General features: G+C 43.8%; 1 protein-coding gene across 1 annotated transcript; it reads right to left on the reverse strand.

Moving 5' to 3' along the window:
* Positions 1-8,766: 8,766 nt before the first annotated feature.
* On the reverse strand, positions 8,767-13,211 carry si:ch211-132p1.2 (proteinase-activated receptor 4). The gene is made up of 2 exons (XM_041944434.1): positions 12,772-13,211; positions 8,767-10,142 (listed from the first exon to the last, which is right to left on the reverse strand). The coding sequence occupies exons 1-2, from the start codon at positions 12,875-12,877 to the stop codon at positions 9,076-9,078; spliced, it is 1,173 nt and encodes a 390-aa protein (XP_041800368.1). The 5' UTR covers positions 12,878-13,211; the 3' UTR covers positions 8,767-9,075.
* Positions 13,212-15,952: the final 2,741 nt, after the last annotated feature.

Consider the following 15,952-nt stretch of genomic DNA (forward strand, 5'->3'; position numbering starts at 1 on the left):
TCAGTGTCCACGCTGTTTTCCATCTTTACAGAAGGCTGTCAGACGTTTCCGTTCACAGAGCAAAGATTTACTGTCAGTTAGACATTTTCATCCAGACAGAAATAAAACATGAAGACAGATAACGTCCTGATGAGGACGAGTTTCAGTCCTTCATGACCGCTATGGAAGACTTGTACCAGGTGAGGAGAGGAGACCATGTGGTGAATGAGTCTATATATATATATATACATATATATAATACATGGTAAATATATAGTAATAATAATAATAATAGCATTAGTAATGATAATTCTAGTAATAAGAATTCATTAATTGCAGTGGTAAAATAATGCAGTATCAATAATAACGATCGTGTTACACTGTTGAATTACTGCACATGTTGAGATGCTGCCAGTGGAACCAGAATCAACTCAGTACCTTTAGTGTGTGTGTGTGTGTGTGTGTGTGTGTGTGTGTGTGTGTGTGTGTGTGTATGTGTGTGTGTGTGCTTGTATGCTTGTGTGTGTATGTATGCGTGTGTGAGTTAAAACAGAGTTAAACAAAAGTAGCCAAAGTAAACAGAGATGTAACAGAGTTATAACAGATAAACCAAGTTAAACAGTTATAAACGGTGTTAAACAGAGGTAGACAGAGGTAGACAGAGGTAGAGGAAGGTAGAGGAAGGTAGACAGAGGTAGAGGAAGGTAGACAGAGGTAGAGGAAGGTAGAGGAAGGTGAACAGAGTTAGAATAGAGATAAATGAAGGGTAGAGGTATAGACAGGATTACTGTGTAGTACTGTATGACAGTATTTGTTTTATGTGTTTGGTATTTATTATCTGATTCGTCTGCAGAGACACTGATGTCCATCAGGGACAATGAAGCTGGAGTCAAAATCACGACGCTGGATAGACTCAAAGCCACGAGCTGAACCGAAACCGCCTCATATACGTGAACGTTTTTCAGTCCTCAGTGATGAATTAAAGTCAGTGTTTTCATCACTTTGCTCTTCATCAGAAGACAGACTGACCGTCACTGGTCTAAACCGGCTCAGGTTAGCAGTCCTCACAGTGTCCGGTCACATCAGCAGGTTTGTCTCCGTGTGAATTCTCAAAGAACTTGAGTTGATTCTCACTAAATGAAATGAATGAAAGAAGTTTGACACTTGAGAAGTCAGGAGACAAACTGAAGCCGTGGTTTAACCCGACGTGGCTCAGTGGAAAGGTTCTGGGCTGAGCTGAGCCTGCGGGCTCTTTGAAGGAGTCAGGAGCTTTGAACGAGCTCTGTTTGTCCATGAAGGAGGCTCCACACAATGAGCACATATAATACTGAGGGCAAACGCCACAGAGAAAGGACGGGGCTGATGGGAATGAAGAGCTGTTAATGAGATGTAGGCTGCTGGAGGAGGGGGGGCTGTGCTCTCCTGAAGACAGAGAGCAGGGTTCAAGAGGCCCACACCATCGCACCGACTGAAGCGTCCGGTTTAAACGACATTTCTAAGAGTGATTCGTCAGGAAAACAACAAAACCACGTCTGCTTGTTCCCTCGAGTAGATCCCCACCCACAAAGATCCAGTAGATCCCCTCAAAGACGTCAGTCAGACGTTTGTCTTGAATTTGACTTTTATTAAATTAACAGAGTCAGTGAAAGCAAGTAGAGACGATCATGTGACACAGCGAACCGACAGTCAGCGGGGGGGCGGGGGGGGCAGGGATCACCTGCTCAGGTGAGAACATGAAACACGATCACTCCTGTTTTTATGAGGATTTTTAAACTTTCTCTGTTTTCATCAGGTTACAAAGACTGGCTGCCATCACACACACACACACACGCATGCACGCACACACACACGCACGCACACACACACGCACGCACACACACACGCATGCACGCACACACACACACACACACACACACACACACACACACACACACACACACACAGTGAAGACTGTCCCAGAAAATTTCCACTTATTTAACCTACCTTCTACACCACCCCCTCCCAATTCTTCTGGACCGTGGTCTCATTACCAACATACAGAGGTTATTTGAAACCAGCTCTCTTCCATGCCAACCTTAATGGCAGGCTGGGTAGACCCCCCCTCCGAGGGGCCTGGCCAGCCTGTGTCTCTTTGCCCGGTTTCATGCGTCTCTTACGTTTATGTCAAAAGAGAGATTTAATGCGTTTTCCCGCTCTGCTAAAGCCGGCCGCCAAGTCACCGCCGCTGTCCTGAATAAGCAGCCAGAGATGCAGCACTGGTTTAAAACCTGCTTTGTGATCCGGTTCCGTGATCTTCAGATGAAAAGGACACAGATTACGATGCTCGTCGACGGGCCCGCAGGGTCGGAGATGATCGATCTTTGTGCAGAGGACCAGAGAAACTGTCAATGTTTGAGTCAACATACGTCTGCGAGTCTGTTTTCTACCCTGAAACACGTGAAATCAAAGAATCGATCTGTTCTGACAGACACGTGAAGGAACAACTGACTGTAAACCAGCTCTGAAAAGGATTGTTGAGGGCGAGGAAAGTTTGTAGACGTGAACACTGAACTGAGAGTTTGTCTGAGGCTCTGTGTTCATCGCTGAAACTGGTCTCAGGTCAGTTCTGTGGGTCTATTTCTGTCATTATCATGTTGATTTGAGACATTTACAGTAAATCTTGTCATGTCTTGTCGTGTCTGGCGACGTGTCTGTCTGCAGCGTCATGTCTTGTTATGCACTTCCTGTTTTATTGTGAAACTCTAACCCTCGCCCGCCTCCCGCCTGTCTGATTGTCTGCCCCGCCCTGATTGTCTCCACCTGTTCATTGTCACCTGGTGTATATATAGAGCGTGTCTCCTCTGTCCCGTGCCAGATCATCTTGTGTACCTGTCCCCTCGTTACCTGCTTCAAACCTTTTGATGACTTCACGCCATTAATCAATCGTTTTGAGATGTTTGTGATAAATACAGCCTGAGAGACGACAACTCGTCTTCCTTGGTGTTTGAGTTCCACCATCCTGAAAGCCCACTGGCAGAGCAGAGTGGGGGGAAGGGATGGGGGCCGTTAATGGGTTTGATGTGGCTCTTTGCAGTAACACGGTAAAAATCGTGGCTATGGGCCCCCGACTGGTCGGCCACCCCTGTGCTAGAGCTTCACTTCTTGTCCAGCTGACCTTTGCTCTGATGTGGGTCCAGAGGCTTCAGTCATTCTCTGCAGTTCTTCATCTCTTCTTCATTTTGGATCAGAACCGTGAGGAAATCAAACCTTCTACATTTGTGGATTGAACAGACGAGCACAGCCTGAGAGACAGCAGCTCTACCTCACCCTCCACACACACTCGAAGAGGGGCACTTAGACCTCCTCTTTGTCCTGGTACAAAATCTTGACCATAACTATGAGACCTGTGTTGAGTCTTACAGAGGTAAAGGTGTTCAACCCTGCTCAAAGCTTTCTCCTAGTCCAGAGAAACAAGACCAGTGTCAATGCCCAAAGAACTAAAGATGTCCAAAATATCCCGAATTATGGACACATTGTCCACGATGGACCAACTAGACACACGGTAGGTCTGGTGTTGGTGAATTACCAGGTCCACCTCCTCCGTCAGTCTACTGGATTTCACAATGTGACACAGCAGAGACACGGGACGCCAGTTTTTCTCCTGTAGATCTCCTCCAGTTTAGCAGTGTGTCTTTAACTCTCATTAAAAACTGATACCAGACCTTCATCCTTCTCCTTCCAGATCTCTTTATAAAACTGCTGGAATCCCATTGATGCCTCGGTCTCATGTCACTGAGTCATGTTGTGTCCCAAAACTGCACGAATGAGACTTATTGCCCCCCTCTGGTCTGTTACAGAAGAGGTGAAAACATCCAACGCTGCACATATCGGGGGGGCAGCAACAATGCTATCTTCCTCTCATTGCCAACAGACATACAGCAGTTCAGTAGTAGTAGTGCTCCTCAGCTTTCAGCTTCATTGCCAGTCCATCCCGACTCTGCGGCTGCAGTCGTCGTCCATTGTTCAACGTCATTGTTACTTAACCACATGAGCAAAACCACCCCGATCCTGGTACGATGACTTGAAGCAGCTACACACCAACACGTCTTTTACGAGTGTAAAAGGTTCATGAGCTGATGGAAAGAAAGAAAACTGACTGAATAAAATATAACTTTCATTTGATTTTCAGGTTTTGTGTCTTGACTGATGGTTGTTCTTGTTGTTCTTGTTGTTCTTGTTGTTCTGGTTGTCTGGTTGTTCTTGTTGTTGTTTGCTGCCTTCACTTCTTTGTTCCACTGTTCACTCTGTGATTCTGAACTCTTTTGATGTTTTACAGGTTTTTTGAACCAAACTTTATGTGTAGAACAATCCTTAAAAACAGAGTAACTGTCTTTAGACTTGACTCCACCACATCTGGTCTTGGACTTGTGTTGAACTCGAATGAGGTGGTCTGATCATCCCTGCAGCTGGCCACACGTGTGTGTGTGTGTGTGTGTGTGTGTGTGTGTGTGTGTGTGTGTGTGTGTGTGTGTGTGTGTGTAACACCTCAGGGCATTTTGTCACTTAACGGGCAGACACTTGGCCGATCAACTTTCCTCCCCCTGCACTGCACGCTTCAAAGGCCCAGTGAGCAGATTAGAGGTCAGGATGGGCTCAGGACTAACTGATTTAGGAAGGTTTAGTCTTCACTCTGAAATCCATCCTCTTTGTTCGGCCTCATCGCCCCACCGGCTCAGTTCCTGCCGGCAGCTTCTTCTCGCCTTTTTAATTCCTTTTTGCCTGCTTCAGTGAGCTACGGAGACAAGAACGTAAGAAAATAAGTTTCACAGCGAAGACCAGACAAAGTAACACTGAGTTAAAATCAGCAATTATTTCAAGTCAGTTTTATTCATAGAGGACCAAATAATAACAGACAGTTTCCATATCGAGCAGGTCCAGAATGAACTCTTCATGATATGATCTGCAGAGAGCTGACAGTTCCCACCATGTGGTGAAGAAAAACTCCCTTTTAACAGGCAATAACCTAATAATAACTTTTATAATAATAACAATAATAAATAATAATAAATAATAAATAAATAAATAAATAAATAATAATAATAATAATAATAATAATAATAATAATAATAATAATAACTCTATTATTATTATTAGTATTATTATTATTATTATTATCATTATAACATGGAGTGGTAGGAGGTAGTCTAAACTGATAACAATACTACAATTCAAAGTCTTCCATTGTGAAACGGAGCCATCCTTCTCAAGGCAGTACTGTTTTATACTCCTTTGGTATTTAATGTACGTATACATGTACATTTAGTTGATTTTACTCTGTGTCCCTTTTTATTGTCTGTTTGTTCCTTCACTACATCTCCTTTTATTCTTGCCGTCTGTAACAACAAAATTTTCCCGCAGTGGGATTGATAAAGTTTTATATACAAGTATATATAAGTTTTATCTTATCTTATCTTATCTTATTTTAGCAGCATAACTAGGAGCTGGTCCAAGGCGAGCCTGAGCCGGCCCGAACTGTAAGTATTTTCAAAGAGGAAAGTATTAAGCCTGTACTCAACCAATGACACTGTTATGGACCTGTGAGTGTGAAATAAAGTTAAATTTAAATGTAGAGGGGGTGTCTGCCTCCTGGATCAAGACTGGAAGATGGTTCCACAGGAGAGGAGCTTGATAGCTGAAGGCTCCGGCTCCACTTCTGCTTTTGGAGACTCTAGGAACCACAAGTAAACCTGACTTCTGGACCCTCAGTGTTCTGGGGGGGTCATAGGATTCAATGAGCTCTTTCAGATATGATGGTGTCTGACCATTTAGAGCTTTGAAGGTAAGGAGAAGGATTAGAAATGTTCCAGGGAGGCGGTGCAGAGAGGTTTTTATCAGAACATGTGCTGCAGTGTTCGGGATCAGCTGGACAGTCTTTAGACACTTAGATATAGATATAATTGTTATAACTGTTCTCAAAACTGATCAACATAACATAAATCAGATTTTAGACAGACAATCCAAGAGGTCAAGAGGTGGAATATGGGACAAGAAGGTCAGGAATATGACTGGGGGAGGGACATGCAGAGTCTGAGTAATCAACAGGATCTCTTCTGAATCTTACAGGAAGCCAGTGGAGAGAAGAAAGAACAGAGTGAGGCTCAGTCACACTGACACGTTGCCCTCTAGTGGACTGGCAGGTCTATTACATGCTTTGGCATGAGGCTGTCTGAACATTCACCACATTCCACCACATTTCAAAGAAAGCTGTTGGACTTTTTGAAGAAGTGAAGTTTTGAACACAGACTTTTACTTGTGATGGAGTATTTCCTGGTTGTACTATTACTTTTACTAAAGTAAAGGATGAGTTTTATTTCTTCCACCTGTGAACATATAAACTGTGTGAACGGTTGTGTTGGAGGAACAGACCTGTTGGAAGCTCCTGCCACCTGCTGGTCACTCACAGCATCACATCCGGTCACAGGAGCTTCTGTTGAAGTTACGATCAGGGATTAAAAGATAAATAAAACAAGTAAAACCCATGATGCCACTGAGCCACAGTAACCCTGCTGTGGATCAACAGTTTGACAACAACCTTTTCAACCTTAAACTTAACTTAACTACTTAACTAAACTTAACCAACTAGTTTGATTTGCTGGCTCTTAACCACACTGTTACCGTGCTGCCTGCAGGGAGCTGAGCTCTTAGCATCATTGATCTGAAGGATTTGATTAGCAGTAATATTATTGTTGAGCTGATTATTGCTTACTGGCCTCTAATTGGTAATACTGATTATTTCATGAGCCATTAGTGTCAATAGTCATGCCAATAATGATGAAATTACATCAAATGTAAATATATCAAAGCAGCATGAATACAGAATTGAATGCTGATTGTTAACAAAGAGGTTTACTGTGGTGCTTTTTTCAGCCTCTAGATGGCGCTGTGATAGCACTATCACCATTTTGGACTGACAACACCAGTGGGACAACAGCACGGAGCCTACAGAGAAAAGGGACTGTAAGAGGAATAACAGTTATATTTAAGCATATCTTGAACTGTGTTTAGTTTCTAGGTTGAAAATGTGTTCCTGACTCACCGTGCTTATTGTCATGCTCATGCGTACGGGGAAATAAGGAATACAAATGGTTTATTATTTTAAAAAATGGCAAAAAACAAAAGGGTTACCGGGGGGTGAGGCAGTAAATGTCAGATCCAAAGATATCAGTCCAAACAAGCAAACAAATCCAACAAGGAGCAGGCAAGAATCAAAAAGTCCAAAAGCAGGCGAGGTCCAGGAAAAACAGAGCGATGAAACAGTGAAAGGGCTGGATCACCTGACACGCAGGAACGAAGCACTTTTTATACATGACTGGGATTACTCTGATTTAATGAACCAGAATGTGGCTAAAGCTACGTCGCTAAAGCTACGTCGCCTGCTTCTTTCACTTCACATGGAGCTAAAATTAAAACCAAATGATGTTAAATGTTTGTCGAATAGGTTACAGTCAAAGAAACATAAGATAAAAACTTTATTCATCCCCAGCCGGGGAAGTCTGGGTGTTACAGCCAGCAGCAATAGTAGGAAAAACAACAGAAGTTAGTTTGTTCATATTAGTTACGCTGAATGCTGCCACTGGACACACATCGAGCAGGAAGACAAATCATCCAATGAGAACGATGTTTGAAGGCAGTGAGGGTTTGCAGTTGCAGATAAATGACCGATGCTTTGCGATCGAACTCAGGGCAACTCTGAGCACTAGAGTCCCCTCACTGAATGTGTAACAGAGCGTATGTGGTTGTATATAGATGTAAGTACTATCCACCCCCCCTCACATTTAGACGAGGGGACACACATTGAATCCTAAAATCAACACAGGGCAACAGCTTGCTTTAAAAAATGAAAGCAGCAAGGATTCGTGCTTAGTTCCTACAGTTAGTACATGGCATTTTAATTTGGCAGGACAGGAATCCCAGAAATGGGTTTGGTCATATTTCAAGCAACAATAAAGGAGAAATAAAGCAATGGCTTCCCAGCCTGACTGCTTTAGTGTACTACTTGGTGGTATTAATGATTCTTGTTATGTCTCGACGGGTCTGTTAATGTGTTTTGTTCACTGCTGTCTGGTCTTTGTCTTGCACTTCCTGTCTTATTTTGAAATTTAATTCTCCTCTCGTTTCAGACCCTTGACTTCCTGGTGTGTTTTCCCACCTGTGTGATTGTCTGCCCCGCCCTCATTGTCTCCACCTGATCCTGGTTACCTGGTTTATATATAGTCTGCGTTTCCCCTGTCTCGTGTTCCCCAGTGATCCACGTCAGTCCAGCGTTTTGTCTCGCCTACCTTCCCTCGGGGTAGACAGTCTATAGTTTGTACTTTTCCTTTTTGAGTTACTGTTTTGTGTTGAGAGATATTTGTGTTATTAAATCGGCCTGGAGCCTTTTTGTTTTCACCCCCCTGTCTGAGTCGTGCGTTTCAGTCCAGAACCTTGAGCCTGAGGGCTTGTAATAAAAAGAAAGCCATTTGTGAAACCACCGATGGAATGAACGTAATATAAACTTTGCATGATGCTTAAATTCCACTATAAGAACATTTCATAGGAATTCAGGTTTCAGACTGGCTCCCTGCAGTGCAGAGCTGTCTCCCATTGAATGTGTGGAGCATTACAAAGCACACAATACAACGACAGATACACCAGACCGCTGAGCAACAGGAAGACTCTCACCTCTCCTCACTAATACTCCTCCACACTGACGGGTGTCTCTCTTCTTTTAATACACAACAATCTCAGACTCAAATGTTCAAGATGTGATTTTTATTATTTGTCGTTTTACTGTGAATTTACAACATTTTCCTTTAACAAATTTGATTCTGTGTGTTTATGGAACAAACGAGTATGAATCCTTCTGTATTTTTTGTTTCTTTGATCATTTTTATCAATTTGCAAAGAAACTAAATTAATAATCAGGACTTTTTATCAGTCTCCAATCAATCAAGTCCTCAGGGATCAATTCTGCCTTCATCAGTGGAACTTTCATTTCTGTTTGATTGACAGCTGTGATGATGACAGCAGTCATGTGACCATCATCAGATAAACATGGTTCTGGCAGATGAGGCCTCCTCACACTGTCTCACATGTCCCTCCCTGACTCGACTTGGTCAGCATGGTGACCTTTGACCTCAGGCCCGATGATGATGATGAAGAGTGCAACATGTTGTTGCCCACAGAGGACGGTTCATCGTCTGAGTTTTTACAGAAACACAGAGCACTCCTGGCCTTCTCCCTGAACTCCACCGACACGAAATAGAAGATGAAGGGGTCAATGCAGCTGTTGAAGGTGCTAACTGCTAAGCTAACCATGTAGGGGACGTAAACGTCCTCGCCGTCTCCATCCAGCGAGCTGTCTGTGTAGGTGAGAAGGAGGAGGATGTTGCTGGGCAGCAGACACACGATGAACACCAGCAGGACCAGCACCGTCACCCGGATGGCGTGGCCGTAGCGCTTTCCCTCAGCCAGCAGGGTGCGCAGCACAGCGCCGTGACAGAACAGCACGACCGCGAAGGGCAACAGGAAGCAGAAAGTGAACAAGGTGGCGAAGTATGGCAGGAAATAGTTGTCCTGCTCTTCCTCGGGCAGTGCATCGTGGCAGGTGGTGATCTGCAGCTCGTCCAGCACGTAGGTCTGCTGCGACACCAGCAGCGGCAGCATGGCGGCCAGCACCGCCGCCCACACGGCCGCCGTCATGTACAGAGAGGTTCGCCTGCTGCGGAGCGTCTTGGCGCCGAACGGGTGAACCAATGCAATGTATCGGTCCAGAGCCACCAGCGCGAGACACAGTACGGACCCGTACATGTTGCCATAAAACATCGCCATGACGACGCGGCAGAAAGGCTCGCCCAGTTCCCAGTGGTTTCCTCTGAAGTGGTACATGATGCGGAATGGCAGCGCGAGCAGCAGGAGGCAGTCTGCGGCGGTGAGGTTGATGAGCAGCGTGGTGGACGGCAGCGGTTTGGTCTTGAACAGCAGGACCCACAGAGCCAGCAGGTTGGAGGGCAGACCCACGCTGAAGGCCAGCAGGTAGAGGACCGGCAGGTACAGATTGGTGGTCGGAGCCTGGATCTCCTTCAGCTGCTTGTCCTTCAGAGTGGTGAAATTGCAGGTCGTCTTCAGCCTGAATGCCCTGAGACCTGCAGAGAGGCCAGAAAACCCATCAGTCTGTGTGTGTGTATATATATATGTATTTAACTTAAACCCAAGATACTTGTGCTCCAAAAGAGGATTCATTCTCAGTGAAGAACCTTGGAGCTCTAATCTGCCTCTATACCTGCCAAAGAGCAGTGATTCCTAAGACATCTCTGGGGGTCATCAGGTGGAAACCTCCCTTCACCGGTGTTTCGCCTACTTAGTCCCACGACACCTCCAGGAGGCTAGGCGGTGAACTTTGGCGTCCCAGAGTCACCCCCCCTAGTGCCAGTTCACACTGCTCCTACACAATCCAAACAGCACTGCCACGTTCAACTGACCCAGAGATGCTCCTGGTAGTGGCCAGTACTGATGCTACCATTTAGCTAATGCTAATGCTAACCGCTACCTGCTAAGAGGAACAGAAGAAGACAATAAAGCTAGATTCACCTATACTGTTAATGTTAACTGCTAGATGCCAATGCTAACTGCTAAGATACTATCATACTACCACTGCTTTAGCTATTGTTAGCTGCTACAATGCTACCACAGGCCTAGATGCCACATGTATCTGCCAAGTGCTGAACTGCCATCATCTACCCCTGCCTCTCACCAACTGCACCAATAAAAGCGGGGCGGGAATACAAACCCTGGTTCGGGTAGGGGGGTAGAAAGTTTAGAGGGTGCTGAAGGTGATCTGAGGTAATGTATAATGTTGGTGATTTGCAGGTGGGATTGGGTGCAGGTGTTGATTAACATATTTTTTTGGTGTTCGTGCGTGTTTGTTCCTCAACTGAGGTGATTCAGTACTAACTTCTGCCACAGCGTGACGGTCGGTCTGTAGACCTGCAGAGACCTGTAGCTTTCCAGACGGAGAAATTAACAACGCCTGATGGTGAGATCACACGTCGAGCTCAGTTCTCAAATGAATCAGATGAAATATGAAATCAGGCCTACCTCTAATTGTGGAGATATGTTTATCGTCATCATTCTTGTCACTCTTTTATTAATTATTTAAGCTGTTTTTCTCTTTCTCATATGAATCTCCTTTTGCTCAGCTGTATAACTCTTAAACTGTTTTTAAATTGTTTTTAATCATTTTCTGACGACAATTTTAATTTTGTCCAAGCTACATTGCTTACTCCGTTGTTCACTATTCGCCTTCAAAAAAAACTGTGATCATCTGGTTCACCAGTCTAAAGAACATGTTCAGGGCTCAGTCCAAAGCTAGGGGGGGGTCCGGGGGCGTGCTAACGGTTAGCATAGTTACAAATCTGTACATCATCATCAATATATTTAAATTCATGAAATCTAAATTTTGTATATTAAATTTTAAGGTATACATACGTATATGTTGGCTATATATCTTTAAACTATACTATATTTTTACTATATCACTTCTAATTGTGTGTAATATCGCTATTAGCAGTCTGAGGTGACTGAGCTGTACAAAACCACCTGAAGTGGCACATCAGCCTGTTCTGAATGTTGTTGGCTATTGATCAGTCATCTGCAAAATCAGTTGTGATTGGCTCGATCTTCCGACTGAAGAGGAGAAGGAGGAGAAGGAGGAGAAGGAGGCCCTTCTGCTGAGCTCAGACTGTTCCTGCCTTCCCTGTTTGCTTGGCTTCATGTGGCAGATGGTGATTGGTCATTTGAAACCTTCGTATCATGTTTCTGGAAGTTGTGACGGTGAAATTTATCATCACATTTTGGACTAAATATCTTTGCTGCAGTGGATCTTCTGGACCTTTGTGGATGTTTCAGGATCGTTTTTGTCCAAGTGTTATCAATCTGTGAATCACTGAGATTCGTAACAGGTGAGTCTCAATGATGAGTCAATTTTAAAAATGGTCGTTGGCATTTATTGTATCTTGAAATGAAATTGATTCCCATGAATCGGAGCTTTCTAAGTGAGTAGAAACATGAACGTAGCGTTTGCGTCAATAAACGGGGAGAAAAAAAACAATAAGAAATTATTTGTGGGCTAACGTTAGCCAGCTAGCATGCTAACTAACTCGTATGTTGGTATGGAACTTCAGACAGGCCCAGATATCAGGAAGCAGCTCGCTGGATATTTTTCATCTCTTGACTTTAGCCCTGAGACTTTGAGCTTTGCCTCACGCTGATGAGCTGCTGCACGTCTTTAAAAATGATGTATTTGACTCACACGCTTTCTGTGTCCTCTAGTTTTAACTGCATTTTATTACCAATATTCAGTGGTTTTATTTCCCATCTTATGTTATGCATTCTCTTTATTTTCATCCATATTCTGTTTTATTTTTACTGTTTTATCTTCTTTTACATTAATTTTCTGTCTGTTTCATGTGAAGCTCTGCATTTCTTGTATGAAAGGTTCTATACAAATAAAGTTTACTATTAATTTCATTGTTCATTGATATAGTTGATAAAATGTCCTCACTTTAATAAAATGTCTTTACTTTCAGGGACAAGAAATCAGATTACACACATGTCTGAGTGAGTGTGGATTGTGGAGAGTCCGACAGTCTTCCAACATTTAAACTGTCTCTGAAAACAAGACACACATGTCCTGATCTGCAACAGGGACTGCTGGGAGTCCAACCTGTCTCTACCTGCCCACGTGTTCAAAACAAGAAGAAGAAGAGAACTTACGGACAGACATGCCGGAGCATTCGTCTGTGGGACGAGAAGACGGAGAGACGCTGCAAAGGGACGACAGCAGAGAGACGAAGACCAGAGTCCCAAAAAACAACTTCATCTTCTTCTTATCCTTTAATTCTTAAAAGTTTCTTCTTCTTCTTCTTCTCTTGTTGTCCTTTTCCAAGGACCGATCACTCTTTTTCTTTCTCCAGCAGTTTTCTTCTCTCTCCGGGAGTTTTCTGTCTCTCTCCACAGCAGCAGCTCTCTTCCTCTTCCTCTAACAGTCATGTGGCTTTTCATACAGCAGCGGTACTCTTCTAGTACTGGAGTAGTACTCTTCTAGTACAGGAGTAGTACTCTTCTAGTACAGGAGTAGTAGTACCAGTAGTATGTGTACTTTGAGGCTCAGCAGTCTGTTTCTGTTACCTGATCTCAGAGCTGCTGTTGTTGACTCGCCTTGTCTGATGATGGATTCCAGATGTGTGTGTGTGTGTGTGTCTGTCTCTGTGTGTGTGTGTGTGTGTGTGTGTGTGTGTGTGTCTGTGTGTGTGTGTGTGTGTGTGTGCGTGTGTGTGCTTGTGTGTGTGTGTGTTTGTGTGTGTGTGTGCATGTGTGTGTGTGTCTTTGTGTGTGTGTGTGTGTGTCTGTGTGTGTGTGTGTTTGCCTGTGTGTGTGTGTGTGTGTGTGTGTGCTTGTGAGGAGCAGTTATATCCGTGTGAGAACATCTTGTCTGGTTCTTACTTCCTTTAAGGTTTTGAGGGTCCAGATTAGAATCAGGTTTCGGTTCAGTTCAGGTTCGGTGTGAACACTTTGATGCTTATGGAAACCTCTGGCCCCCGCTTTCAATAACAAGAATAGCACACTTTTTCTGAGCAGTCCCACAGGAAGCGTTGATATCACACCACACAACAAAACCTGAGCAGATCGTGATGCTGAACACTTTTATTGTTGAAGTAAAAGACAAACCAGTGTCTCAGTTTGAGTCTCAGTTAGTTTGTGTCTCAGTTAGTTTGAGTCTCAGTTAGTTTGAGTCTCAGTTTGAGTCTCAGTTAGTTTGAGTCTCAGTTAGTTTGAGTCTCAGTTAGTTTGAGTCTCAGTTAGTTTGTGTCTCAGTTTGAGTCTCAGTTAGTTTGAGTCTCAGTTTGTCTCAGTTAGTTTGTGTCTCAGTTAGTTTGAGTCTCAGTTAGTTTGAGTCTCAGTTAGTTTGAGTCTCAGTTAGTTTGTGTCTCAGTTAGTTTGAGTCTCAGTTAGTTTGTGTCTCAGTTAGTTTGAGTCTCAGTTAGTTTGAGTCTCAGTTAGTTTGAGTCTCAGTTTGTGTCTCAGTTAGTTTGAGTCTCGGTTAGTTTGAGTCTCAGTTTGTGTCTCAGTTAGTTTGAGTCTCAGTTAGTGTCTCAGTTAGTTTGTGTCTCAGTTAGTTTGAGTCTCAGTTAGTTTGAGTCTCAGTGTGTGTCTCAGTTAGTTTGAGTCTCAGTTTGTGTCTCAGTTAGTTTGTGTCTCAGTTAGTTTGAGTCTCGGTTAGTTTGAGTCTCAGTTAGTTTGAGTCTCAGTTAGTTTGAGTCTCAGTTTGTGTCTCAGTTAGTTTGAGTCTCAGTTAGTGTCTCAGTTAGTTTGTGTCTCAGTTAGTTTGAGTCTCAGTTAGTTTGAGTCTCAGTTTGTGTCTCAGTTAGTTTGAGTCACAGTTAGTGTCTCAGTTAGTTTGTGTCTCAGTTAGTTTGAGTCTCAGTTAGTTTGAGTCTCAGTTTGTGTCTCAGTTAGTTTGAGTCTCAGTTAGTTTGAGTCTCAGTTAGTTTGAGTCTCAGTGTGTGTCTCAGTTAGTTTGAGTCTCAGTTTGTGTCTCAGTTAGTTTGTGTCTCAGTTAGTTTGTGTCTCAGTTAGTTTGAGTCTCAGTTTGTGTCTCAGTTAGTTTGTGTCTCAGTTAGTTTGTGTCTCAGTTAGTTAGTGTCTCAGTTAGTTTATGTCTCAGTTAGTTTATGTCTCAGTTAGTTTGTGTGGACGAGCTCGCAGCGATGAAAAAGGTCAAACTGAGGCGTCCCTCCAGCGACTGCAGGACACTCCTGGATAAAGATAAAACTCTTCAGTGGGTTCGATCAGCTTCCACAGACCACATTCTGACAGAGACCGTGTTCGGCAGGTGGGCTGGTGCTGAGTGAGCTAACAGCTAAGAAGCTAAAAGGGGGCTGAAAAAGGTCTGAGGGGGCCACTGAGGCCCTTGTAGGATGTTGTAAAAATTTGAATGGTCCATGATTAGAACAAGGTTCCCCACCCCCCATTGAACAGGAACTTTGTGAGCACTGTGGGTGGTGAAGTAAAGAAGTATTTAGCATCTGACAAACTCAGGAAGATCTTCAACGAACACCACATCCACGTGTTTGTCAAAGCCAGCAGAACACTAAGACAGAAACTGTTCACCTGAAGGACCAAAAACCAGGACAGACATGAGGGACGCACAGACTTACATCAGGAAACCAAACAGCCTTTAAACAAACACATGGCTCAACACAGGGGGGGCAACTACACCTACACCAGCTACACCTAAAACATAGGGGACACTCATTGGAGGACAACAACATATGTATTTTGGACAGAGAGGACAGATGGTTTGAAAGGAGAGAAACAGGCTGTTAGGAATTGTCCCTCAACAGAGGAGGAGGTCTACGACACCACCTATCCTCCACCTACAGCGCTGTCCTTTCGTCCAGATTGAATCATTTATGACTCTAATGACTGTTGTTACACACGCAGGTGAAAACCTGAGACTCCACACAAACCAGTTACAACTGAAGAAGCTACTTGGATGAGGGAGGGAAAGTTTTCAGTCCAGATACCCCAGAATCAACTCTCCTTAGATAAAGAGATGCTAAATGACCACAAAAAGACTCAAAATGACAACAGAGTCAAAACGACTCATAAAGAGACACCACAGTTTGTTTGAATGTATAGAAAACTGTCTGTGTGTCTTTGACCCTGCGTCTCTCTGTCTTCCGGTCTCTACCAGCAGCTGATAAGCAGGTTTCCTGTCTCTGAGAGTCATTAATAACTCTGCTGTTCTGCACTGGCTTACAGTGAAAACATGAACTAGCTAATATGAACATCCAGCTGAAGTCCTTTAAGTGGTTCTTGAGGTGCATTGGGAGGTTCTATAGGTTCAGGTACGGGGCCGCGTCATGCTCCAGCATGGTCCCCTCCTGGTTCC

This window comes from Chelmon rostratus, chromosome 9 (genome assembly GCF_017976325.1).
Source record: "Chelmon rostratus isolate fCheRos1 chromosome 9, fCheRos1.pri, whole genome shotgun sequence".
Lineage (NCBI taxonomy): Eukaryota > Metazoa > Chordata > Actinopteri > Chaetodontiformes > Chaetodontidae > Chelmon > Chelmon rostratus.

What these genes read in the sequence shown, in the direction of transcription:
- si:ch211-132p1.2 (XM_041944434.1), bottom strand. Translation starts at nt 12,877, where the DNA reads ATGAAGTTGTTTTTTGGGACTCTGGTCTTCGTCTCTCTGCTGTCGTCC. An exon ending in ATGCTCCGGCATGTCTGTCC is followed by an intron (nt 10,143 to 12,771) that starts GTAAGTTCTCTT and finishes GCCTCTCTGCAG; the next exon opens with GTCTCAGGGCATTCAGGCTG.